This window comes from Rhipicephalus microplus, chromosome 10 (genome assembly GCF_043290135.1).
Source record: "Rhipicephalus microplus isolate Deutch F79 chromosome 10, USDA_Rmic, whole genome shotgun sequence".
NCBI lineage: Eukaryota > Metazoa > Arthropoda > Arachnida > Ixodida > Ixodidae > Rhipicephalus > Rhipicephalus microplus.
This window is the reverse complement of record NC_134709.1, coordinates 57,332,335-57,357,978: the sequence shown is the minus strand read 5'-3', so window position 1 is coordinate 57,357,978 and position 25,644 is coordinate 57,332,335. Positions and strand designations below refer to the sequence as shown.

General features: G+C 46.7%; 1 protein-coding gene across 1 annotated transcript in view; it reads left to right on the top strand.

The window, feature by feature from the left end:
• Window positions 1-25,644, top strand: part of LOC119181679 (uncharacterized) — a 40,302-nt gene that overhangs the window by 4,284 nt on the left and 10,374 nt on the right. The window contains exon 5 of the mRNA XM_075874647.1: window positions 13,363-13,434. Coding sequence (XP_075730762.1) covers window positions 13,363-13,434 — 72 coding nt within the window. The remainder of the gene's footprint in view (window positions 1-13,362; window positions 13,435-25,644) is intronic.

Here is a 25,644-nt window from a genome sequence, read left to right as displayed (position 1 = left end):
TTCGCATTAGAAATGAAAGCTTCTCCTCCTCAGCACGGCGGGTTCAGCGTGACGAATCAGCCGGGTGATCTCTTCGATAAAGATGGTCACATTTTCTTTAGGTAATTGCACCCACGTCTTCAAAAAGGTCACGGCCCTTTACTTTCAAACAATGCTGCTGAAAATGTCTATAAATGTGCCGCAGAAGACGTCCCAGATTTGAAGTGCGGACTCCCGACACTCAAACCAGGTCTTTGCCGCGACGCAGCTTCTCTTCCGGGTCCCAGTAATTGAAGGTGGCCACTCGGTGGTAGATTTCCAACCACGCATCCCGGTCTTAAAACGACGATCCACGGAATGTCAGTGGCTCTACTGGCTGCTGAATCACTACCACTGCAGAAAACGCTGCAGCTCCCATTGCACCGCTTGTCGTCGTCGTCGTCATGGCTTTCATCTCTTCTGGTACGGGTTCGTATTAGATGGCTAGTCCTTTCAGTCTGCGGCTGCCTCGACTGTCGCTGCTGGTGTTGGTGTCTTCTTCGTGGCGCGGTCGGGGTTCGCGGCTTGGTGGGAGCTTCCGGTACATGAAAAAAAGAGCACTTCCACCAGATGCTGTGGTTTCGTGACGTCGACGAATGGAGCAGATTGTAGTTCGAAGATGAAACTGTTCATTCAGCTGAACTTGTGGCCGATTAACAAAAAGTCGGATTACACCTTGGATAATATAGGCTTAAATAATAAAATCCTGAAATCTATATCATTCAGTATCACCCCCTTCTTATGGGCTCTGTTTTCACAGTCTTTGTCCACTGGAACTCTACCCCAAGATTGGCTATCAGCTAAAGTCTTCCCCCTCTTCAAATCAGGTGAACGTTCCTCACCGCTAAATTACAGGCCCATTTCCTTTACTAGTACCATTTGCAAACTCATGGAGCATATCATACACACTCAAGTAATAAACTATCTCGAACGTCACAATATCATTTTCAACTTTCAGCACGGTTTTCGCAAGGAATTTGCATGCGACACCCAACTTGCCGGTTTTGTTCACGACCTTCATAAATCCATGGATGCTGGTTGCCAGGTCGACGCCATTTTCTTAGATTTCGCTAAAGCTTTTGACCGCGTTCCTCACCACAAATTACTACTAAAGCTAGAACAACTTAACATTCACCCTGTAGTTCTTGCATGGATAAAAGCTTTTCTTTCCTCCAGGTCTCAATTTACCTTTGCTATAAATTTTTATTCTTCCTCTTTACCGGTAACATCTGGTGTACCCCAAGGCAGTGTTCTTGGTCCTCTACTCTTCCTCGTTTACAATAATGATCTACCGAATTCTTTATCTTCACACGTTCGTCTTTTCGCGGACGGCTGCGTGATATACCGTAACATTTCTTCTGATTCTGACCGCTTAGCTTTGCAATCTGACCTTAACAAAATTAATCATTGGCGTTCTACTTGGCTTATGTCGTTAAATGTTTCTAAAACAAAGTGAATGTCCTTTACTAACGCTGCTACACGTTTTCCTAGTCAATACTCGTTGAATAATATGACACTTGAGTTAACATCTACCTACAAGTACCTCGGTCTCCACTTTCAATCGAATCTATCTTGGCACCATCATATAGAAGTCACTCTTGCAGCTGCGAACCGGTCTCTCGGGTTACTGAAACGAAATTTTAAACAGGCTCCATCGCAGTTAAAAAACTTGCTTTTACCAGTTTAATTCGCCCTAAAATAGAATATGCCAGTGCCATTTGGGATCCTCATCAAGCCTGCATCGTATCAAATATTGAATCTTTGCGAAACCGAGCTGCTCGTTTCATTTACTCAGATTATTCTACCTATTCCAGCGTAACTAACTTAAAAAACCGTGCTGAGCTAGAGGATTTGGCCATTCGTCGGAAATATGCACGCCTATCACTTTTCCACAAACTTTACAATCACCCATCATTTTATGACAGTTTCTTTGAACCCACCTGTTCCATCTTTCCCCGCCGTGATCATCCTAACAAAGTCAAACGCCCGCTATCTCGCACACTTTCTTTCGCTCAGTCATTCATCCCGCGCACTATTATTGAGTGGAACAGTTTGCCTGCACATATTGCCACCGAGAAAGACTCGGTAAAGTTTTCAGAGCTCATGCGCACTACGGTGACTAACTAAATATTTTTTGCTTTTGTTGTTTTGTTTTCTTTCGCTTTTTAACAATTGTATAACGCCATGCAATTGCTGCCCGTATTCATGGTTTGCGCTTTATTGCGGTTGCCAGGTTGCACCATTTCCCCAGTCTTATGACGGCAACCTTTGTATTGAAGTCGCTACAGATTACCTGACGCGCTACTGCGAAATGAAAGTATTACAACGTAGCACCGGGATTGAGACTGCCCACTTTTTTGTGAGGAACATCGTCCTCCCACATGGAGCACCAGCAGTTGTCATAACTTATCGTGGCACATCTTTTACCATCCAGATGATACAAGACGACATGCAGCTTAGCAGAACAGTACATAAAAAACTACTGCATGCCACCCACAAAGCAATGGCCTTAAAAGCGACTAAACAAGACAATCGCCGACAGTCTATCTATGTACGTTGAACAAGACCACAAAAACTGCGATGACATACGCCCTTACGTCACGTTCGCTTACAACACCGCTGCGCAAGAAACAACTAGATTCACATCATTCCGGTTGCTTCATGGCAGGGATGTCACTACAATGCAGGATGCCATGCTTCTAGCGGATAGTCACCACATTAGTGTCAAGACGGCCGATTTTATCAGACTAGGAGACGCAGCTCATAAGCTTGCAGTCGAACAAATCCATAAGCAATAACGCATCGACTCGCTGCGGTACAACGCCTGTCCTCGCGATGTCTCTTACCATCCAGGAGAACAAGTGTGGTTGTGGACTCCCATTCGACAACAGGGCCGGTTGGAAAAGTTGTTATACTGCTATTTTGGTGTTTATAAATTTCTCCGTCGTCTCAGCGAACTACGAAGTTCTTGACGAGGACATAGTTCGTCAATCCTACCATTCACAACAGCCACACGTCGTCGATGTTTTGAGAAAGAAACCGCTTTACCAACGCTCACTATTCATCAAACTCCCTTGAAAAGGCTTACAGTGATGGTGAACACCCCTTTGTGTTTTGCTTGTGGAAGGAAACGTTGGCTGTCCCCTTCGTCTTCGGCGAACACGCAGACAACCTTGTGACTTTATTACTCGGGGTAGTAAACTCAGATGATCTGAGTAGGTGCATCTCTGCTGTGGAGAAAGAAAAATCGAGAAGCATTTTGGGTAACGAGCCAATTCTACTGCTACCCCTGGTGATGCGAGATACGTGATATATACGGTGCTGTCTATGGCAGATCCGGCAACGTATGTAGCCTAGTAGCTACCTAGCTGATAAAGATCAAGAAAGCATTCCTTCAAACTTTGTCCACATCTACTGGAAAAAGTTTCAAGCTTTACTAGCTGCTGGCATTTAGTAAATGTACGCTCAAAACAAGTAAACACTTGCGTTTCCAACTGCTTACTACTAACATTATAACATTAACTAACATTATACCTAAGATTCTGCTGACCACGCAAATACTATAGGTAGCGGGAGAACTACTCTTATGGAAACTTGTAGTGTGGTTGTACTGCATGAGATAAGTAATTGAACAACTTTTCATAGACCAAGGTATATTTTGCGTATTTTTTCGCGTTTTAAGTCATCTGATGACATCAACTATATATCCGGCCAGCCAGCCAGCCAAGCCAGCCAGCCAGCCAGTCAAGCCAAGCCAAGCCAAGCCAGCGAAGCCAAGGCAGCCAAGCAAGTCAAGCCAAGCCATCCAGCTAAGCCAAGCCCAGCCAGCCAAGCCGAGCCATCCAGCCAAGCCAGCCAACCCAAGACAGCCAGCCAAGCCAGCCAGCCAATCCAGCCAGCCAGCCAAGCCAAGCCGGTCAGCCAAACCAAGCCAGCTAAGCAGAGCCAGCCAGCCAAGCCAGCCAAGCCAACCAGCCAAGACAAGCCAGCCAGCCAGCCAGCCAGCCAAGCCAAGCCAAGCCAAGCCAGCCAGCAAGCCAAGCCAGCCTGCCTTTTTCTCCATTTCAAAATAGACAGAGGAGCGGTGAATAAAAGCTGTCTTTCGGCAGCTTGACGAGCCCAGCGCCCAGATTTACAAGGTTTCACGGCAGCATGGAGACAGATGTCTTTAACACAATAATTGAATAATATACATCCTATAAAGGCTAGATCACATACAAACATGAGAAAATGTATGGAACATAAACATAAGTGAACATAGATACATATTTAAAACAAGTATGGGCAACAGTAAATAAGAGCAACAGCAAATAAGAGGAAACTTTGCACTAATATAATACATACCACACCATTATTATATACATATCAGTGACTTAGTCTTTTGCGTTTAGAAGTTTCAAGCGTAACTTGCTTGATGCACAAGAAAGTTGATGACAATTAGTTGAGACGTTTAGTTGAATGGTTTAGAAGGCAAGACAAGGTATGTCACAAGCGTTGCATTGAAGAGTTTAAACGCGTGGTCGGTACCATCTATGTCTTGCCTCCTGGCATGTCACAATTCTGTTTCTTCTCTTCTATACAAGCAATCTCTCTTAAGCACTCTAAGTTTTCGTTAATTTCCAACTTAAAGCGTATACTCAGTAATGGTTGTGCATAAGCAATGAATTTTCACGTGCTATTGGTGTCCAGAAAGTTTTAGACGTTTAACTAACCACATTCATCCTAATAAGTACACGTGGTTACAATCACAAAAACATGGCTGTGTATCATTGCACTGGCGAAATTCGAAATCAATACTTCACATGCAATAAATGTGTCTGTTCATAACCAGAGATGAGAATGAGGGTTCAATTTTATTCATTAGTGCTGCACTAGTACATCTAAGTACATTTAACTAATCTCATTCCTCACGAAGACCACTCGTGGCCCCCCTAATAAAAACTTTGTCCATATCTTCAAAGCAAAATGTGCAGATCACTGACTTGCGTACGAAAAGTCCTGATTGGGAATCATTGACGGACATATGTGGTATTGGTACATTGATGTTTCTAGAAATGTAACTGACCTGATAACTCTTGACAAGCAAACGTGTATTACTATTTCACATCCATAGCACTTTTAGACAAAGACAAGCCGAAGGCAACTGACCCATAAACGCAAGTAACAAACTTGAAAGGTTGTGGCGGGTGGGTCTCATTCGGCAGGACTTGGAAAGCGTGTGGGCAACCTTTAAACAGGTCAAGTGATTAGCTCGTGCCGCTGGTGCCCTAGAATAACGCCTCGACCTACAGAAGCCTCATTTGCCGTTTCATAAAAATGATCATTTTTATCTTCCACTTGACATTCCCACGGCTCTCTATCTTTTTACTACAAAATGTGCAATCATTCATTCTAGGTTAAAATATGTATAACGAACCACTCATGAATAAAAGTGCTTGATTTCGACGTGTTGCTACTGCGATAGAAGGAGAAATTGGCAGTTCTCTTCTTGCTGACTTCACGAGCACTAGCCGACTTTGTGACTTCATTACTTGGAGTAGTAAAATCAGATGATATCAGTAGGTGCATCTCTGGTGTGGTGAAGGAAGGATTATGAAGCATCTCGGTCACCATGCCAACTTCGCTGCTGCCCCCTGCGATGCGGCAGGTGTGATAATATTTGTTTCGATAGGCGTAACGTGCGTAATAAATTCATCCGTTAAAACTGGGGCACGATTCGTGTGCTAGAGGAGAGAAAGAGGGAAACAATATGATGTGATGAAGCTGATGTTAAGCGACAATGTTTCACTGTTGGTGATCCAGCCAGAATACATCTGGCCCTAGAGACTGCCTCTGCCCAGTCTGTGACCCACAGTTGTATTTCCGGTTGGGGGATCAGCAATGCTGCCTACATTTATGCTGGGTTGCAATATGCACTGTCTGAAGATTGTAAGGTTCCTACAGTTTAGGGCAGCTCCAGAGAATATTGTAAAGACTAGCATGCTCTCTTTGGCAGTTAACAACTGGGGTAAGTTGAGAGGTTAATGCATGATAGAATAAAGGGTGTAAGGAAATGATTTCTTGGTAGTTAATGTCACAGTTTGCAAATATACCACGATTCTCTATGGTTTGCAGTGATTCCGCCAGATAAAACTGTTGACTATGTTGGCCAGACATTCCAACATGAATGGTGTGTTCATGTTGGAAACAAGCGTCAAAAGATATGAATAGAGCAAAAATAAAGAAAAAAACACTCAAAAAGAGAAAGAAAAAGACAGAAGGAGAGAAAGGGAAAACTGAAGAGAAACAAAAAGGATTCCCAGTGCCGCACTTTCTTCAGCATTGGCACTAGTGCAAAGCCGTCTAATTTTTTTATGATACCCCTTTTACACTGCCTGTGAATGATGTACATACCATGCTCATATGCAGCTTACCACAAGGCATCCTAATTTTTTCTTAATTGTCCTGCTGCAGCCAACCGAAAAAAAGTGCCGAAGCATAAAATCAGACTGAAAACCCACCCAACCCCGAGTGTTACTCCTCCATTGGGGGATTCGCCTGTGTGGCTGGCCGTGAGAATCTTAAGGAATGTAACACGATTGATGTTAAACGTGTGTAAACTTTGCTGTTTCGGGAACCATTGTATATGTCACGCCGCCGAAGGGCCTTTTTCGGGTTAAGTGTGCGGACGTAGGTTTTCCAGGGGCCGCCACTTCAACAATCTCAACGCATATGCACACGTTGCAACATTTGCGAGATATGCGATATTCAATACAAGCACTTAGAGATACTGTGCAGATTCAGTTGAAGACAAAAACACCCAGCACGGGGACTGCTGTGATAAAGAAGCTAAGAAAGGGATTCTAAGAGCGTCTCGTAGTACTTGTGAAGTTGGCCGAACACTTGGAACTAGTGACATCTTGAAAGCACTTATGGGCTACTCTTACTCATTAAGAACACATCTGAAGGACGAGCGAAAAAAAATCGAGGACCATTTTTATCCTAAGAGATAAACTTTACCGTCGGTCTTGCACAACAATCTTCTCGCAAATTTTCATCTTTTATTTTTGGCTATTTTTAAAATGAGATTTATGCGCGTCTTAAAGGAATTATGCATTACTTCGGCAATTTTCATCTTCAACAGGTAATATTTTGAATCCTGTCACAGCTCCTCACGTTATCATGATCGCTGCCCAGATGATCATTTAGCACACGTAGCTTGGTGCTTATCGCATTGCAGCGCTGTCAGTGTTTAAACGCGGAAACATTCACAATGCGCAGGATTACCTTTATTTATATAATTGATAAATTTTCAGCATTAGTGTGAAATCCTCTTTTACAATGGCTTTACGAAAAAGATTATTTCTGCACATCGAATCTGAGAAAGAATGTTCATTTAAAACTAAACAATTTTCGATTGCTTTCATTTGGTCCGACCTTTAAGGCTGAAAAAATTATAAATCACAAAATGATTATATGCAGTATGACGATACAAAAGGAGCTCTCGTTCGATAGAGAGGCATGTAATGCAATCTCACCGGAACAATCTGCCTAACCTAAAGCAGCTGCTTCCTCGTTCATCGGGGAATACGAGTGTCACGCCTACTCTGAGTCACCAGGTAAACACCATCCAGGTGCTTTCATGATGAGTCTTGACTAAAATGCAAGAAACACGTGACAACATAATAATTGATTCTGGTAGAGCGCTGCTTGAAAATTTTGTTGCAAATTCACAATGAAATGAAATATCCGTTGATCATTTCGGCGTTCACAATACTGAAACTATGGAGGGGGGGGGGGTTAAGTCAGCTTCAAAATGGTGGCGTGAAGCCTGAAGGAAATGCAAAACTGGGTGGCTATAATTGCTTCTTTTTTTCCCACCCACTGTTTTGCACCACTTTTGTCTACGTGCATTTGTATTTTTATTTCTTTGTCTACTTTTCTGCTTTTTTCTATACTTTGTGTACCTTTATCTCTACGTCTATTCTTTCCTCCGCGCTTCACATCTATCCTCTTTACGGCCCCTTCCCTCTCCCATTTCTTTCCTATGCTATTCTATAGAAAGTATCTAGCGTGTGCCTGACTGGCCGAGAGGTTTCGATGTCCACCTTCAAATCGTAGGTAGCATGTGTCTGGATTCCGTGTCCTCGACGAATCCCTTAATTTTCCCCCATAAAATTCTCCCTTCATCCTTCTTTCTCTCCTATACCCGTTATCTCACCCATTGGAGCATTTCCATTACAACACTCTGGTGGTTGAGCGGTTAGGATGCTCTAGTGCTGACCCACTGGTCACGGGATCGAATCCCACCATCGGTGGCTGCTCTTTCGGTAGTGGTGAATTTATGCTCGACACACGCGCACTTCGACGTAGGTGCAGGTTGAAGAGCCCCAGGCGGTACAAATTTCTGCAGCCCTTCACTGCGGCATCTCTCATGATGACGTCATTGTTTGCGGCCATTCAATCCGCACGATTATTACTTCATTACATACCAAACAAACGGCGCACGGGTTCTGTAAACGAAAGAGAGGACGAATATAGCTCGTGTGGGTTCGTGATGACAACAATTTTTCTGTGCTGGACTACAACCATCAGCTCGTGTAAATAGCCCGGCTGTTAAAAAGAGTGGTGAAGTGTAACACGCTCTAACACCTTAAGGCGAAAGCTCTGTAGTGCATTTGGTAACATATCAAATTTACAATGAGTGATCCTACTTCTTCAAAAACATGACGAGGCGGCGTGTGAGAGACATACACTCAATGAATTTCCCACTCTTAGTAGAGTATACTGATTCCTCTACCCCCTCAGAAAGCTTGATGCATCTCGTTTGCTGTTGGACTTCCACTGGTTTGTGCCCACCTTCGGTCATACGGACGCTTTCTGCTAAATAAACGAGCAGTTCTTTGAATCGCCACATTCAACCGGAACGTGCGCAAATGAGTATGAACTAGGTTAGAACGTCGCAACGCTGCCATCTTGCAACTACACTACGTGCAAAGACGTGGAAGTACGAATGGTTACCAAAAGAATATTTCGCTAAATATTCGGTATTGATTGGTGATGGCAACAAGCGACAGGAATACAATGTGGTATTTGCCAACGCAGGTGAGAATGTGGATATGCTTGATATAGCGACATCTACGATGTTGCCTTATTATCACGCTTTGTGATATATAGCATTTACGATGTTGCTAGGCTATCACGCTTTGTGATAAGTATACAGAGCCCCAAGCGGCTATTTTATTTTACACGCTGCGCGCCAGGACGCGCATGCGTTGTGTCAGGTGTCGACACATTCCTTTTACTTTATGGCACAGCGCGGACAGCTACAGTCGTCGTTGGTTGGTGGCTGTCCGCGATTATTTCACCATGCTAAGTTCGTGCAAGGTTCCCACGCAAAAAAGGGACATGACCGAAGACGGACTGCCTCCACAATACTTTACAAGTGGTAGTGGCAGCTCCTCGTAAAATTCAATTCAATTCAATTCAATTTTATTTCATCCCAAGGATGAGGGCAGGCTCGGGAGAAAAGTGACGTTTTGTCACTTGAGGAGAACCCGAGCCTCCCTAAATACATGGCAAGCAACGTGGACATGAGTAAAGAAATATAAGCCGTGAACATATAGGCAAAGAACATAGGCCATGAGATGTTTAGCGCAGTACAAGTCGGAAGATGCACGTACAGTAATGCTATATACAGAGACTAATATGCGTAAGTAGTTCGGCACAAATTCCGAAGTACAATGCAAAATATGACGGAATACAGAATACTATATATATGACAACAATGCTATGCATAGAAATTGCGTGTACACACATACACATAAACGTACACACACATATGGAGATGCATATACAGACACATATATATACACATACATACACACATATACATATACATATGTATATGGCACAACGGGAGCGTTGTCAACAAGGATAAATATATTTATCCTTGTTGACAACGCTCCCGTTGTGCCATATCCCATACCTTCACGAAGACTAACTGGCCCATTGAATTATTACTCCCACTACATATGTATATATATATACGCACATATATATACACATATATATACACACACATACATATATAAAGAGTTCCATGAATGCCTGGACCACCATTTTCTCAATTTTCACGATAAAAGCACTTGGCTAATGTCACGTGCACTGCATTTTTCAAGGATTATTTTTGCCTCCAGTAATTTATTCAATAACAAAGGAACACTAAAACATAACATTTGTCGCCCAAAATTTGTTCTACAGAATGGAAGGTTCCAATGTTGTTGGTGACGAGTAGGGTACGGATTAGCATGCGTTTCCAGTTCAAAAATATCTAAGAAGGCACGATTGTTATGAAAAAGAGATTGCTTATATCTTATTGCTAGGGAATACTCGTAAAGTTTGTGAATTGGGACAATATTATAACGCTGAAACAGTTCATCTGTGTGTGCATAGTAGTCGACATTTGCTATAAACCTGATCGCTTTCTTTTGTAGTCTGTATATTTTATTTATGTTGGTTGCTGTCGTACTTGCCCATACCAAAAGACAATAATTTACATGCGACAAAAACAAGCTGTTATAAAGTGTTAGTTTAACAGAAACTGGAATAAAATAACGCATTCGTGCAAGTATGCCCACACATTTCGATAGGTTGGTAATTAGATTATTAATCTGAGGATCCCACGACATTGTGCAATTAAAAGTACTCTTAATGTTTTAACGGTTTCTACGATTTCAACAGCCGCGCTACCTATACGTAATTTATTGTCTAAGGAAATCGGTCTCCGCGAATGAAAAACTACAGCTTTTGTCTTTATTGCATTAATAAGTAATGAATTTCGTTCACTCCATGTGTTTAAGCTTTCTAGCGTAGTGTTTATAAGTGTGGTCATGGCAGTCATGTCGTTACCTGTAAAAAAAATGCTGGTGTCATCCGCGTATATTATGTATTTAGCTTTGTCACTGACCTTGACAATGTCAATTATGTATAGGTTAAAAAGCAGCGGTCCTAGAATGCTACCTTGCGGAACCCCTGTGGTTATTGCCTGGAGAGAAGAAATGAATCCTTAATTTTTACACATTGTGAGCGGTACTTGAAGTAAGATTTCAAGAGGGAAAGTGGAATGCCGCGAACACCATATACTTCTAATTTTTCAAATAAAGTATGATGACAGAGACGGTCGACTAAACTAAAAAAATTGACGGTCGACTAAAAACGGTCGATAAATAAATAATATTTTGTACAGCTGTAACATAGACTCGCTAGACACTCCGAGACTTCTTCTGGCAAGGAACCTGAACAAGTGACAAATGGTGGTCAGCCGCTTTTTCACGTAGTGTACGTGTGGGGTTTTAGGCAGGTTTCGCTCGATTATGACTCTCAAAAACCTGTGACTCCGGCTGGGTGACACCAATTGCCGGTAATTGATATGCTGTAGGCGGACATTGGCCTTCTGGCGAAAGCCATGACTGTTCGCTTTCCACTTGCAATTACGAGCCCTTGTTTACGTAGGTGGTGCGATGTCACTGATGCTACCTTCTGAAGTCGAGTGCGAAGTTGAAGTCAAGTCACACCTGGTGTCTGCGCACAGATGTCATCTGCATAAATGGAAAGTCATACGCTGCCTGGCTGCTTGCCAACTAGTCCAAATAATGTTAGGTTGAATAATGTCCGGTTTTGCCCTCCGCCTTACGGGACTCCTCAGCTACTCTGATACTCGGGTGTCGGGCCATTCTTTCTGCACGTGAAAATACTTATTCTGTAGGTAGCTCTGAACCAACATATACATCCTACCACCGAGTCCTACTCCTTTTTTTTTTTTGCTGAGAATGGCTTCGTAGATTACGTTGTGGTAAACCCTTTAATGTCAAGAAACAGAGCAGCGCATCACCGTTTGCAGGCCTTCTGGGGCTTTACATATGTCACCAAGTTAACTATATTGTCAATATATGTGAGCGGCTTCGTCCGAACCCGCACATTTCCTCTGTATTAATTTCGTAGAACTTTTAGGTACTATTCCAGACGTGGTAAAATCATTCTTTCCATAATGTTCCCACACAGCTTCGGGCGGTAAAAGGGCGGTAAGAGGAAATCGGGCGGTAAGAGGAAATGTCCAAAGGTGATTTGTAGGCTTCTAGAAGTGGAATCGGGCGACTTGACTTCCATTTCTGTGGAACCATGCCAGTTTTCCAAGAGTCGGTGTATAGAAGCAAGAATACCTTCCCAGCTTGATCTCATCACATCACATCACATCACTTTAATACCTTAAAGACCCCCATGTAGGAGGTATTTCATAAGGGGTGGGTAACGGGTAAATGTACTTAGGTTTTCAAATGGAAATGTGCGTGGTGGCCTAGGTGACACCTAGTGTCACCATCTCCTAGGTGACACCGAGCGCGGTAGGAGATCCCGTCAGGTCCTAGCGCTGAAGAACGTCTACATAAAGCAAGCGCAGCCTTCAGTTCTTTTATTTAAAACGAACACTCCAATCGCGGACCACGTGAGGATACGGAACAGTCGGGTGTCTTCGTTCCATTTAAGTTGTCCCCGTAGACAATTCTTCGACAGAAAGATTCTGCGCCGTCAATACCTTCGCAGCGTAAGTGAAGTGCCAAAGATTTAAATGGGTGTGCGTCTGGCCACTCTCAGATCATCAAATGACTTTCTGCGACATAACGTCGTTCTTCATGACGACGAATCGCTCGTGTTTCTCAAGTTCAATGTGCATAACTCTGCGAGATTAGCTCACCGGAAGCGAACGCGTGGGACAGTAGGACACGCTTCAGTGCGTCCTCTAGGTTGAAGGGTGAGCCGCCAACATAGTCTTCTATGAATAAAATGTAGTTTTACCAATCGGTGCACTCGACGGCTCTGGAAGACTTCAGACTAGGAAAGCCGTCAACCTTCAGGCATGTTGGAATGTAGCTCCTTGTTTAAAAATCCGAAAATGAGTGCACTTCTGGCGATTTGCAAACGAGCGTGAGACGATACCCAAATAAATGTAGGGGATACTTGTAGAAGCAATTATTATAAACTTGAAAAAAAGAAAAGAGGGCGTTGAGGTAATTCGACACAACATGGCTCCAATCCTGCGACCTTCGAACAACACGTTCAATGCTCTAGCACTCATCTACAGTGGCGGTCATTCCACTGTCAACATTAAGGGCTAAATATGTGCATTATACGTGGAAGCAGCAGCTGGCGCAGCATGGTGCCATTGTGGAAGGTTGACTGGTAGCACGTTCTTAAAAAAAAGGAGATGGTTTTCTCATTCAATAGTTTAGTAATAAGAAACATTCCAGCAAATGTTATACACAGCTATGAGTGAGCGTTTGATCATAAATGCATGTTAACCATTTCCAGTTCCGACGAGGCTTGGAATGGCATCTTGAATGACTGGTACAAGAAAACCATGGGCAACCCTCCAAATCCGCAGTATGTATCAGATATCCTTCGGACAGCATCACCACGTCTAAATTTTGTTAAGCAAGTACTAACACCTCTAAAGTTTAATGCCATGCTTTCATAGGTCACAAAACTCACTAATTAGTCGACTCGCACTAACTCAGATAAGGTTGTGAATTCGAATCTGAATGATATTAGGTGAGTAAAACATTGATGAGCTTGAGGCAGAGTGAGCCAAATAAAACAATTTTAGCTAGTCTTGAGTGAAAGTCACTTTCGTTGAGCCAAGTACTGGAATGTCGGCGTCCATGTGTGCTTAAGCGTACACAAAGACTCCAGGATCAATCCTGTATGAGGCCTGATCACCCTTATGGCGCATGCGCGGCTTTCTCCTTCTCTCCTCCCCTTCGGTCCACCCTCTCAGCGCCGATGCATGCAGTGACTGCTAGTCTACGCTCACTCCCTCCTTTTTTTCCACTCTAGGCATCCTTCTCAATGGCATTTACGCATTACGCATCCACTTCCCCTCTGTTCTCTTCAGCGCTAACCCTTTCTCCCCTCGCAACTGCGGCACAGGCAGCGACTGCTAGCGAGTTAATTGATTAAAAAAAACAACTACAAAACCCAGAGCTCACGCGGCACAATCATTCACTGGCTATTTCTTATATATAGGCACTCGATCTTTACGTCAGTCTGCGGGTGTGACCGTTTCATGAGCAGGCTAGAGGCTCCAGGAGGCAGGGTACCCGTTTTCTGTGACGTTGACTGTAGGTCACCAGGCTATTAAAGAAGCTGCAACCTGGAATGGGACCATTTTCGGAAACGGGTTGCCTGACTGTTCTAGATCTAAGGCGGTAACAATCTCTTTGCACACAGGCTATAGCAAAGAATAACAACTGGTGGCGCGAAAGTGCTATGTAAATTGGTGTTTACGACCCAGAACGAAATGGGAAGAGTGTGCGCGTTGGTCAACCAGAAATGTGAGAAAGTTAACAGTGTTCATAAAAGAAACGCAGCATAAAACACAAGCTCAAGTTTGTTGAACGTGCACACAGTCTGGTGTACTGTATACCTCTGACGTGTGGTTGTGCATATATAGGGCAGACTTTCACGTGCATTAATACGAGACTAAGGGAGCTTATATCAAGTGTGGAAGGCGACCCTATCAAACATTTAGCAATGCATTACAATGAGTGCGCATGCACTTGTAGCAGGCGATGACGCCGGTGATCGCGATAATTTTGTGTGCGCATACCAATTCGTATGCCGAGGCGCACGGCGCAGACGCGAACAACATGCCTCACGTTATCTCCGGAGGGCCGCGGATGATACGCAGCCACGCCCCTTTTGCTTGTCGCTTTCGAAGCCAGTTTTTCTTGGAAAATAAACTAGTCTTGTCCCAAACTTCAAGGAGTGTAGGTGCCATCTTTTCGCGCCTTCGTGGGGCGAGTACGCTACAAAGTGGTGACTTGGACGTTTGGAAAAACAGCAGCCATGTCAGACAAAGAAGGTACATTAAGCTCTCCTACAACGAACGCTTCAGAGTTAAAACTTCCTCATTTCTGGCCCAAAAACCCCAGGGTGTAGTTCAGCCAAATCGAGGCCCGCTTCGAGCTTCGACGCATCACATCGCAGGAGTTGAAATACCTGAACGTCGTTTCAGCACTGCCGCCTGACATCGCTGACGTCGTGGACGATGTGCTCGCCTCCACTCTATCGGAGAAGACCTACGACGAACTAAAAAGCACCGTCCTGAAACGTCTTGAGGTGTCCGAACAGAGCAGGCTGCAACAACTCCTGTTTAATGAAGAGCTCGGTGACCAGCATCCCTCACAACTACTCCACCGAATGCGTCAGCTGCTGGGCCAACAAGCGTCAGAGGAGGGTCAACATCCATTGCTTCGCGAGTTGTTTTTGCAGAGACTGCCACAGTCAACACGTATGATACTCGCTGGCTCAGATGACGTGACTCTCGAACGTCTGGCTCAACTCGCCAACCGCATCACCGACTGCACTGAGTCACCAAAAATGTCTATTGCTGCAACGTGAAGGCCCGAATATGCAGACCAGTTAGGTCGCCTAGAGGACAGAGTTGACCGACTGGCTGCAGCAGTTGAAAACCTCGCCCTGTCCAACAAACACCGGCCAGCACGACATCGTTCGCCGTCCCATGCTCGAAGCCCGCAGCACCGCGCACACTCAAGCGAGGCAGAGTAGAACATCTGCTGGTACCACCGTCGTTTTAGAGAGCAAGCCACTCGCAGCACCCATCCATGCTCGTGGACGAGAAACTCGCCGGCCAGTCGCTCACGGCGGAAAGCGACACGGGCCATCGTTCAAGCCACCTCTTCTTCGTTGTCGACCGCATCACCGGCACACGCCTCCTTGTCGACACCGGAGCGGAGCTATCTATCCTACCCGCAGCAGATCAACATCGCCGGGGCGGCCAGTCCATTTCGAGCCAAATCGCAGTCAATAATACTGCTATTGCAGCATATTGCCACGTTCCATTTCCCAAGTTTTTGTTATCGTCCCAAAACACCTCACCATTCTCAGCGCGAACCGCGCCTGCAATTTTCGAGAAGGTTCCGGACTGTAGTAGATCATTTCGATAGGATGACGCCCACTGTGCGAACGGTACAGATTGTTCTGGAACCTACGCCGCCACCAGCGATAACGCTAGAACATTCGACGGCAAGAGTATAAATGCCGACGCACTTTGCCGCTTGTCAGTAGTTGATCGAAGGCCGATGCTCCGTTCGCCGCTATCAGTCCGAGACTGCCATCTGTGCGAGACTGCTGCTGTAATTGGACTTTCCGTTTACCGGGCACAGGTTCACCCAAATAAACAGTTAAATCCCAACACGAAGTCTCCTGTCTTCGGCCACGTCACGACCCCGTGACATCTGGTGGAGGTGCTGCTTCGTTCATGTACCGGACGCCCCCGTCAAGCCGTGAACCCAGCCCACGTCGCGGAGAAGACACCGACGCCAACCAGGAGCAGCGAACAAGTCGCCGACAGCAAGGGCTACCATCGGAGTACGGGATTCTAGAAGACAAGGCGCGGAAGACCAAGGCCATGACCGCGACTGCAGCGACAATGACAACCGCCGCATCCCAGCCCACGATGGTCATGCATCAACCCAGGGAACCACCAATTTTCCATGGGTCATCGTTCGAAGACTCGGAGTCCTGGCTAGAAACATACGACCGTGTGGCCGCCCTCAACCACTGGGACAACGAAGAAATCTCCGTCGTGTGTACTTCTGCCTGGAAGACACCGGAAGGACCTGGCTAGAGAATCGTGAGTCCACGCTCCGAACGTGGGATGTCTTCTGCGGCGCATTTCTGCAAACGTTTGCGAGCGTCGCTCGCAAAGAAAGGGCCGCTGCTCAACTAGAGACCCGGGTTCAGCTACCAAATGAGAAGGTTGGAATTTTCACAGAGGAGATGACCCGCCTATTTCGTCACGCTGACCCAGACATGCCTGAGGAGAAGAAAGTTCGTTTCCTCATGCAAGGGGTCAAACAGGAGCTCTTCGCGGGACTAATGAGGAATCCACCGAACACCGTCCAAGAATTTGTATCCGAGGCGACCACCATCGAAAAAACCCTTGACATGCGCACCATACAGTATAATCGTCGCCTGACTCCAAAATGCGCTGCTGCTCAAACCAGTGACTCCAAAAACCTGCGTAAAACGATCCGAGCGATCGTGCGGGAAGAGCTGCGCAAACTGTTGCCCTCGGCGCACCCTCAAGTGGTTTCGATTGCCGACATTGTACGAGAAGAAGTTCGGCAATCACTTCGAATTACCCAAACACCGCTGCCCGAGCCAGAAACTATGAGCTACGCCGCTGCAGTGCGCCACAACGCTCCTCCCGGTCCACGCCAAAACGCCGCCCCGTCGCACTTCTGTCGCCGGACACCACCGCAGCCACCACCCCCACCGACGACCTACCGTTCACCAGCGGGCCATCGCAGTGCGCCGAGGAAAACTGACGTTTGGCGCACCCCTGACCACCGCCCACTGTGCTACCACTGCGGCGAGGCCGAGCACACTTACCGCCGTTGCCAGTAGCGACAGATGGGAATGCGCGGCTTCGCCGTCGATGCACCACGTCTGCAGCCAGGGGAACGGCCACGTGACATCGCCGAATACCTGACAGGAACTCAATGGACACCCCGAAGTCCTTCCCGTTCGCCGTCGCCCAGCCGCCGCATGTAACCGCACCCCCGGCAGTACTCCGGCCCAACGCGGGGCCGGTCTCCTAGCCCGTATCCGGGAAACTAAGAGCAGCAACCGGTGGAGGTGCAGTTGCTGTGCGACGAACTACCGAAGATCCTCCGACGACGACGACGCCGTGACGGAGCTTTCCGAACACAATGCCAACCAAGCAAAGCCCTGACGGCGGAAGCTCACTTACCGGAGGTGGCCTGACGACGCAACATGGAAGCAGCGGATCAAGCCGACGCAGCCGTGACCCGACGCCACGCCCTAACTGTAATGCGAGACGGCGAACTAGCGACATCGACGTTCTTATTGATGGCCACAGTGTGACCGCTCTCGTAGATACTGGAGCCGACTATTCTGTCATCAGTGGGTCGTTCGCCGTGAAGTTAAAGAAAGTTAGGACAGCTTGGAAAGGCCCTGAAAGGCCCTGTTACTTTTTTTTAAAGCGCTAAACCCTCTGTCTTATAGCAAAGAAATTGTGTAAAAAACGCTTTGCAACCTTGTTTCATTCTGTTGTTTCGTGTGTTTCAAGTATGCTCACCCTGCTTGGACTTTTTGTCTGCAGTATTCTATAAATAAATAATAAATAAAATCCGCACAGCCGGAGGTGATCTCGTAACGCCTGCAGGAATCTGCACAGCGAGAGTCACCATTAACGGCCATATTTATCCTACAGACTTTGTAGTCCTACAGCGTTGCTCGAGAGATGTCATTCTTGGCATGGACTTCTTATGCCTCCATGGTGCTGTCATCAACCTAAAGACAAAGTCGATAACGTTATCCACAAAAGAAGCACTACCGCCGCGCACGCCGTCAGGACACCATGCCTTGAATGTGCTGGAAGAACAAGTCACCATTCCGCCTCGCTCAAGCGTCATTATTTTAGTCGGCGCTCCTAAATCACCAGACTTGGAAGGCGTCGTTGAAGGCAGTCAGCATCTGTTGGTCACCCGAAATATTTGCGTCGCAAGAGGAATTGCAGAGCTGCGGGGAGGCAAAGAAACGGTTATGCTCACGAATTTCAGCAATGAGTACAAACATGTGAACAAAGGAACAACGGTCGCATACATCGAAGGCCCCGCCACGGTGGTCTAGTGGCTAAGGTACTCGGCTGCTGACCCGCAGGTCGTTGGATCAAATCCCGGCTGTGGCGGCTGCATTTCCGACGGAGGCGGAAATGTTGTAGGCCCGTGTACTCAGAATTGGGTGCACGTTGAAGAACCCCAGGTGGTCAAAATTTCCGGAGCCCTCCACTACAGCGTCTCTCATAATCAAATAATGGTTTTGGGACGTTAAACTCCACAAATCAAATCAATCATACATCGAAGAAATTGTCGAAGCCACCAGTTTTTTCGCCCTCACCGATTCTGCGGAACCTGCTCAGAGGAACCAAGCCCCTCCAATAGCTTTCGACGTCAATCCCAGTCTTCCGAACGATAAGCAAGAACAGCTCAAGGCCCTGCTCCTGCAATACGAAGATTGCTTTTCGTCGTCATCAAAAATTCAGCAGACCCCAATCACGAAACATCGCATCATAACCGAAGAAAATGCCAGACCACTCCGTCAGAGTCCGTACAGGGTTTCGACGCGAGAACGTGAGGCCATGAAGAGACAAGTTGATGAAATGCTGCGGGATGACATTATCCAGCCGTACAAGAGTCCATGGGCATCCCCCGTGGTGTTAGTGAAGAAAAAGGATGGGACCCTACGTTTCTGCGTCGATTATCGCCGCCTGAACAAAATAACAAGAAAGGACGTGTATCCTCTCCCACGAATAGACGACGCACTTGATCGGCTCCATAAGGCCCAGTACTTTTCGTCAATGGACCTCAAGACTGGCTATTGGCAAATCGAAGTCGACGAAAGAGGCCGAGAGAAGACGGCGTTTATAACACCGGACGGCCTCTTCGAGTTTAAGGTGATTCCCTTCGGCCTTTGCTCAGCGCCTGCAACTTTTCAACGCGTTATGGATACAGTACTGGCAGGATTGAAGTGGAAAACTTGCCTTGTGTACTTGGACGACGTCGTCGTGTTTTCTTCGAGTTTCGACGAGCATCTTCGGCGCCTTGAAGCTGTACTTCAAGCCATCAAGACTTCCGGACTCACACTGAAGCCAGAAAAGTGCAGATTTGCGTATGAGGAGCTCTCTTTTCTAGGACACGTTATCAGCAAGTCTGGAGTTCGTCCCGATCCACGTAAAACAGCCACCATCGAAGACTTCCCGCCGCCCACTGACAAGAAGGCCGTGCGCCGATTTCTGGGTCTGTGCGCCTATTATAGGCGGTTCGTGAAAAACTTCGCCCGCATCGCCGATCCTCTCACTAACCTTACCAAGACCGGCGTGGAGTTCCAGTGGGAAACGCCACAGGAACACGCTTTCCAGGAGCTTAAACATCGCCTCCAGACGCCTCCGTTACTTGCCCATTTCGACGAATTCGCCGACAGAAATACATACTGACGCAAGCAGCGTAGGTCTTGCGCCGTTCTTGTGCAGAGGGCTGACGGACTTGAAAGGGTTATTAGTTACGCCAGCCGATCGCTATCCAAAGCAGAAGCAAATTATTCCACAACAGAAAAGGAGTGCCTCGCCATCATCTGAGCTACGTCGAAATTTCGCCCCTACCTCTACGGCAGGCCCTTCAAAGTTGTGAGCGACCACCACGCCTTATTGGCTAGCCACTTTGAAGGACCCTTGAGGTCGCTTCGCACGATGGAGCCTGAGACTTCAAGAGTATGACATTACTGTCATTTACAAGTCCGGCAAAAAACACTCCGACGCCGACTGTCTCTCTCGTGCGCCTGTCGACCAACCACTACCCGACGACCCGGATGACGAGTACTTCTTGGGAACGATAGCTACCGACGACTTCGCTGAACGGCAGTGGTCCGACCAGGAACTTAAGGCCCTAATAGAATACCTCGAAGGCAGGACCGCCGAAGTCTCGAAGGTATTCAAGCGCGCACTTGCGTCGTTCTTTCTACGAAACTGTCTTCTACAAAAGAAAAACTTTTCACCGCTTCGAGCTAAGTACCTCCTTATGGTGCCTTCAGCTCAGCGACCAGAACTCCTGCAGTCCCTGCACGACGATCCGACGGCAGGTCACCTCGGTCTTTCTCGCACGCTCGCGAGGATACAAGAAAGGTACTACTGGCCACGTCTTACCACCGACGTCCCTCGATATGTGAGGACATGCCGGGACTGTCAGCGACGCAAGACACCACCGACAAGGCCAGCGGGACTTCTGCAGCCAATTGATCTACCTTGCCGACCTTTCAAGCAGATTGGTATGGACCTACTGGGGCCGTTCCCGACGTCGGCTTTCGGAAACAAGTGGATCGTGGTAGCTACCGACTACCTCACCTGCTACGCCGACATAAAAGCCCTGCCAAAAGGCAGTGCATCCGAGGTAGCTAAGTTCTTTGTCGAAAATATCGTCCTACGTCACGGCGCCCCGGAGGTCCTTATCACCGAAAAAGGAACGGCATTCACTGCCGACTTAACTCAAGTGATCTTGGCATACAGCCAAACAAACCACCGCCGGACGACAGCGTACCACCCACAGACCAACGGCCTCACCGAGTGGCTTAACAAGACGATCGCCGACATGCTGTCAATGTACGTCGATGTCGAACACAAGACGTGGGACGCCATTCTTCCGTATGTGACCTTCGCATACAACACGGCGGTGCAGGAGACGACGCAGATATCTCCATACAAATTGGTCAACGGAAGGAGCCCGGCAACGACGCTCGATTCCATGTTACCCAACGTCATCGACGAAGAAAACCTCGATGTGAGCGAGCACCTTCAACGCGCCGAAGAAGCCCGACAACTTGCGCGTCTCCGTATCAAGAATCAACAGACGACCGACAGCCACCGTTACAACCTTCGACGACGCTTCGTGGAATACCAGCCCGGTGAACGTGTTTGGGTGTGGACGCCGATACGCCGACGTGGACTAAGTGAAAAGCTTCTGCGACGGTACTTCGGACCATACAGGGTTGTTCGACGTCTCGGCCCACTTGATTACGAGGTTGTCCCCGATGGCATCACGAACTCTCAACGACGCCGATGGCGACCTGAAGTCGTACATGTCGCGCGCCTCAAGCCGTTTCATGCGCGTTAACAAACTGAGTGTTTTTTTGTATTATAGTTGTATCGTAATTTATTCATTGTACTTTCTAGCAGTATTATTGTACCTTCATCTTTAGTTAAAGCATCGGGACGATGCCTTTTTTTACGAGGGGGGCAATGCCACGTTCCATTTCCCAAGTTTATGTTATCGTCCCAAAACACCTCACCATTCTCAGCGCGAACCGCGCCTGCAGTTTTCGAGAAGGTTCCGGACTGTAGTAGATCATTTCGATAAGATCACGCCCTCTGTGCGAACGGTACAGATTGTTCTGGAACCTACGCCGCCGCCAGCGATAACGCTTGAACATTCGACGGCAAGAGTATAAATGCCGACGCGCTTCGCCGCTTGTCAGTAGTTGATCGAAGGCCGACGCTCTGTTCGTCGCTATCAGTCCGAGACTGCTATCTGTATGAGACTGCTGCTGTAATTGGATTTTCCGTTTACCGGACACAGGTTCGCCCAAATAAACAGTTAAATCCCAACACGAAGTCTCCTGTCTTCGGCCACGTCACAACCCCGTGACAATATGGAGTCCAGTCAATGACGATAGACATCATACTCAGGCGTATATCGATGGCTCATCGTTATGGCCGACGTCAGAATTGCCATCCTGGGAGGGGACTTTCTGAGCCACTTCAATCTTGACGTCAGCGTTCGCGATCGTCGTCTCAAGGATAACGTCACTTCTCTCGCTGTTCAGGGACTGAAGTCTGGCCTGTCCTCATGCGGCATTTGCACTTTCAACCCAGACTCAAACTTTCAAAATATTCTGGCTGAATTCCCTGAAATCACCAAACCTCGGAACACCGAACTGCCAATCAAACCCAAGGCGACGCATCACATTGTCACCACCGGACCTCTATCTATCTATCTATCTATCTATCTATCTATCTATCTATCTATCTATCTATCTATCTATCTATCTATCTATCTATCTATCTATCTATCTATCTATCTGTCTATCTGTCTCTCTGTCTGTCTGTCTGTCTGTCTGTCTGTCTGTCTATCTATCTATCTATCTATCTATCTATCTATCTATCTATCTATCTATCTATCTATCTATCTATCTATCTATCTATCTATCTATCTATCTGTCTATCTGTCTCTCTGTCTGTCTGTCTGTCTGTCTGTCTGTCTGTCTGTCTGTCTGTCTGTCTGTCTGTCTGTCTGTCTGTCTATCTATCTATCTGTCTGTCTGTCTGTCTGTCTGTCTGTCTGTCTGTCTGTCTGTCTGTCTGTCTGTCCGTCCGTCCGTCCGTCCGTCCGTCCGTCCGTCTGTCTGTCTGTCTGTCCGTCTGTCTGTCTGTCTGTCTGTCTGTCTGTCCGTCTGTCCGTCCGTCCGTCCGTCCGTCCGTCCGTCCGTCTGTCTTAAACATAATAATCACGACATCCGTGCCATGTAACAACATGGCTACATGCCACACTGATGATGTGCTTGCAGCCATTTCGCTAGTTTCGCATAAGCCAGATTTCGTATTACGTGACGCCAACGGTTGACGATGGTATGTGACTGGTGCAAACAAGATAATCATGAGGTGCGTGTAATGTGAGAACATGACTGCATGCCATAGTCAAGGTGCCAATACGTGATGTGACGCAGTGCGCGTGCTCACCGGCGTTCACTTCGTCTGGTCACGCCGGCGTTGCCACGCCAGGCACCAGTCCTGCCATTTACTCACAGGCGCGCACCGCACTCCGTTGCTTTGACGCATGCGCGTTTCAGCACGTCAGTCATCCCTTCGTCCCTTGGACGAAGGAAGGCCGGACGCAAACACCGGCGACGTGACGTCGGTGTTTGCGTGACGTAACACCGGCGACGACGTGTTACGACGATGTCACGTCGTAACACCAAGGGATCCTTTCGTCCAGGGACGAAGGGATCTCTTGGTGTTACGACGTGACGTCAATGAATGACAAAAGTACATGACTGGTGCAAGCATGATGATCCGGACGCGCGTTCGTGTAAGAAGATGACAACATACCACGCGTGCTCGCGGTCGTTTCGCTAGCTCCACATGTACTAAATTTTGTATCACGTGACGTGGATCGATGGCGAAGGTAAACGACACATTTAAACATGATAATGATGACATGGAAGTCGTGTAGGGCGTTCTTTACGTCCATGTTGTAACGTTGTTCTAATTTTAAAGTGACATATCGACCTTTCCTATTATTGCTTCACATATAATCGATTCACGCTGTACGTGGGATCTGCCAATTTTTTAGCTAACACCCGCCGATATATGCCCGTGGATTGCCACATGAAGGTAACTTAATTATAGAAGTGTCCATAGGTTAATAGGCGAGGGTCATTGTTCATGCTAACTAATTAGTACGCACTAATTAATTCGTTTATTTACCAAGTCAAGTACGCATCACAGCAATATACACGGAGGCATGAACGAATCACCGATGAGAACGTACACGCAAACACGCACATAGAATATCAAGATTTAGTTGGTATCTATGCGCTGCAGCAGCCGCTTGAATGCTATTACTTTAGAATAGTAAACTGTCTACTGCTTAGCAGCCACACAATTTAGAAAAATAATGAACGTCTTTTACACAACACCGTCTGCCCTTTTATTTGCATATATGGGTGTCATCACTTAGCACGGAGTTTTTATATCAAATCAATCGACCAAAATAGAGGTTGGACTAAACTTTTCCAAAGAGTGCCATGATTACTGCAAAATATGCAGTGGTGTCTACGAGAGATCTGGCAACGAATATAGCTTAGTATTTATCTAGCTAATAAAAACCAAGAAAGCAGTCCTGGTCAATAACGGCAAAAGTTTCAAGCTCCACTAGCTTCTGGAATATACTAAAAAGATGCGAGGAAGGTTGTAAAATACGCTCTAAACAAGTAAACACATGGACTGTCAACTGCTTACTACAAACATTTTTCCCAAGATTGTGCTGACCCAGCAAATACTAAAGGTAGCGGAAGAACTGCCGCTATGGGAGCTAAGAGTTTTGTTGTACTGGATGAAACAAGTCTCTGAACAACTATCGCTCAACCATGGCGTCTTTTGCGCACTTTTGCACTGCTTAAGGCATCTGATGACATCCAATTTATGTTGTTACAGTCATCCTTAGCTTGATATATATGTCAAGGTATGCCTCTTTTGTGTTTTAAATATTCTAGGAACGAAATGGACCGGCCCGACCATTCGCGGAGAGAGAGAGAGAAATAATATTATCTATACATCCGGCACGTAGGAAGTTCCCAGCTTCGCGGGGTGCGGATATTGCCTATCAAGATTAAGGCTATTAGTAAAGTCCGATAATCTCAGAGCCTAGACATCGAGGATGTTAAGTTCTGACTAGGCGACAGTTACTCGGGTGCCTCCGCGCCTGTCAGATGAGTTGTCGGCTCCTTTTCAACGTTGCTTCGCCAAAGCCTCCTCAAGCCGCTGGATGGCCCTTCGATGCGTCTTCAGGTCTTCGGAGCGTATCCACACTCTCACCTCTTCGCGATACGTGGCGTCCTGGCACTGCCCATCCCCACTGTGCATAGTGCTGTTACACCCTCCCCACATGATGTGGCGGAGAGTAGCTAGTTCACCTTCCCGCAGTGGTAATGCGTGGGCTAAGCTATTTATTCTGACGAATAGAAAGGAATGAAATTGCGGCAAGTTACTACTCCTCGGTATGGAATAGGGTGCAATGGAGGCATCCAATCTACATAGGCAGACGGGTAAACCACTCACCTCTTTACTGCAAGGACCGCGTGATATCACATTTGAGACTTGGAGAGTTTTCAATCTAAAACAGTGGCAGATCTTTTTTTGGTAATGTAGATACATATCATGCTTTACGGGCAATATGAATTGTTATTATTGTCGGAATGTCAATTCTTCAATAACCA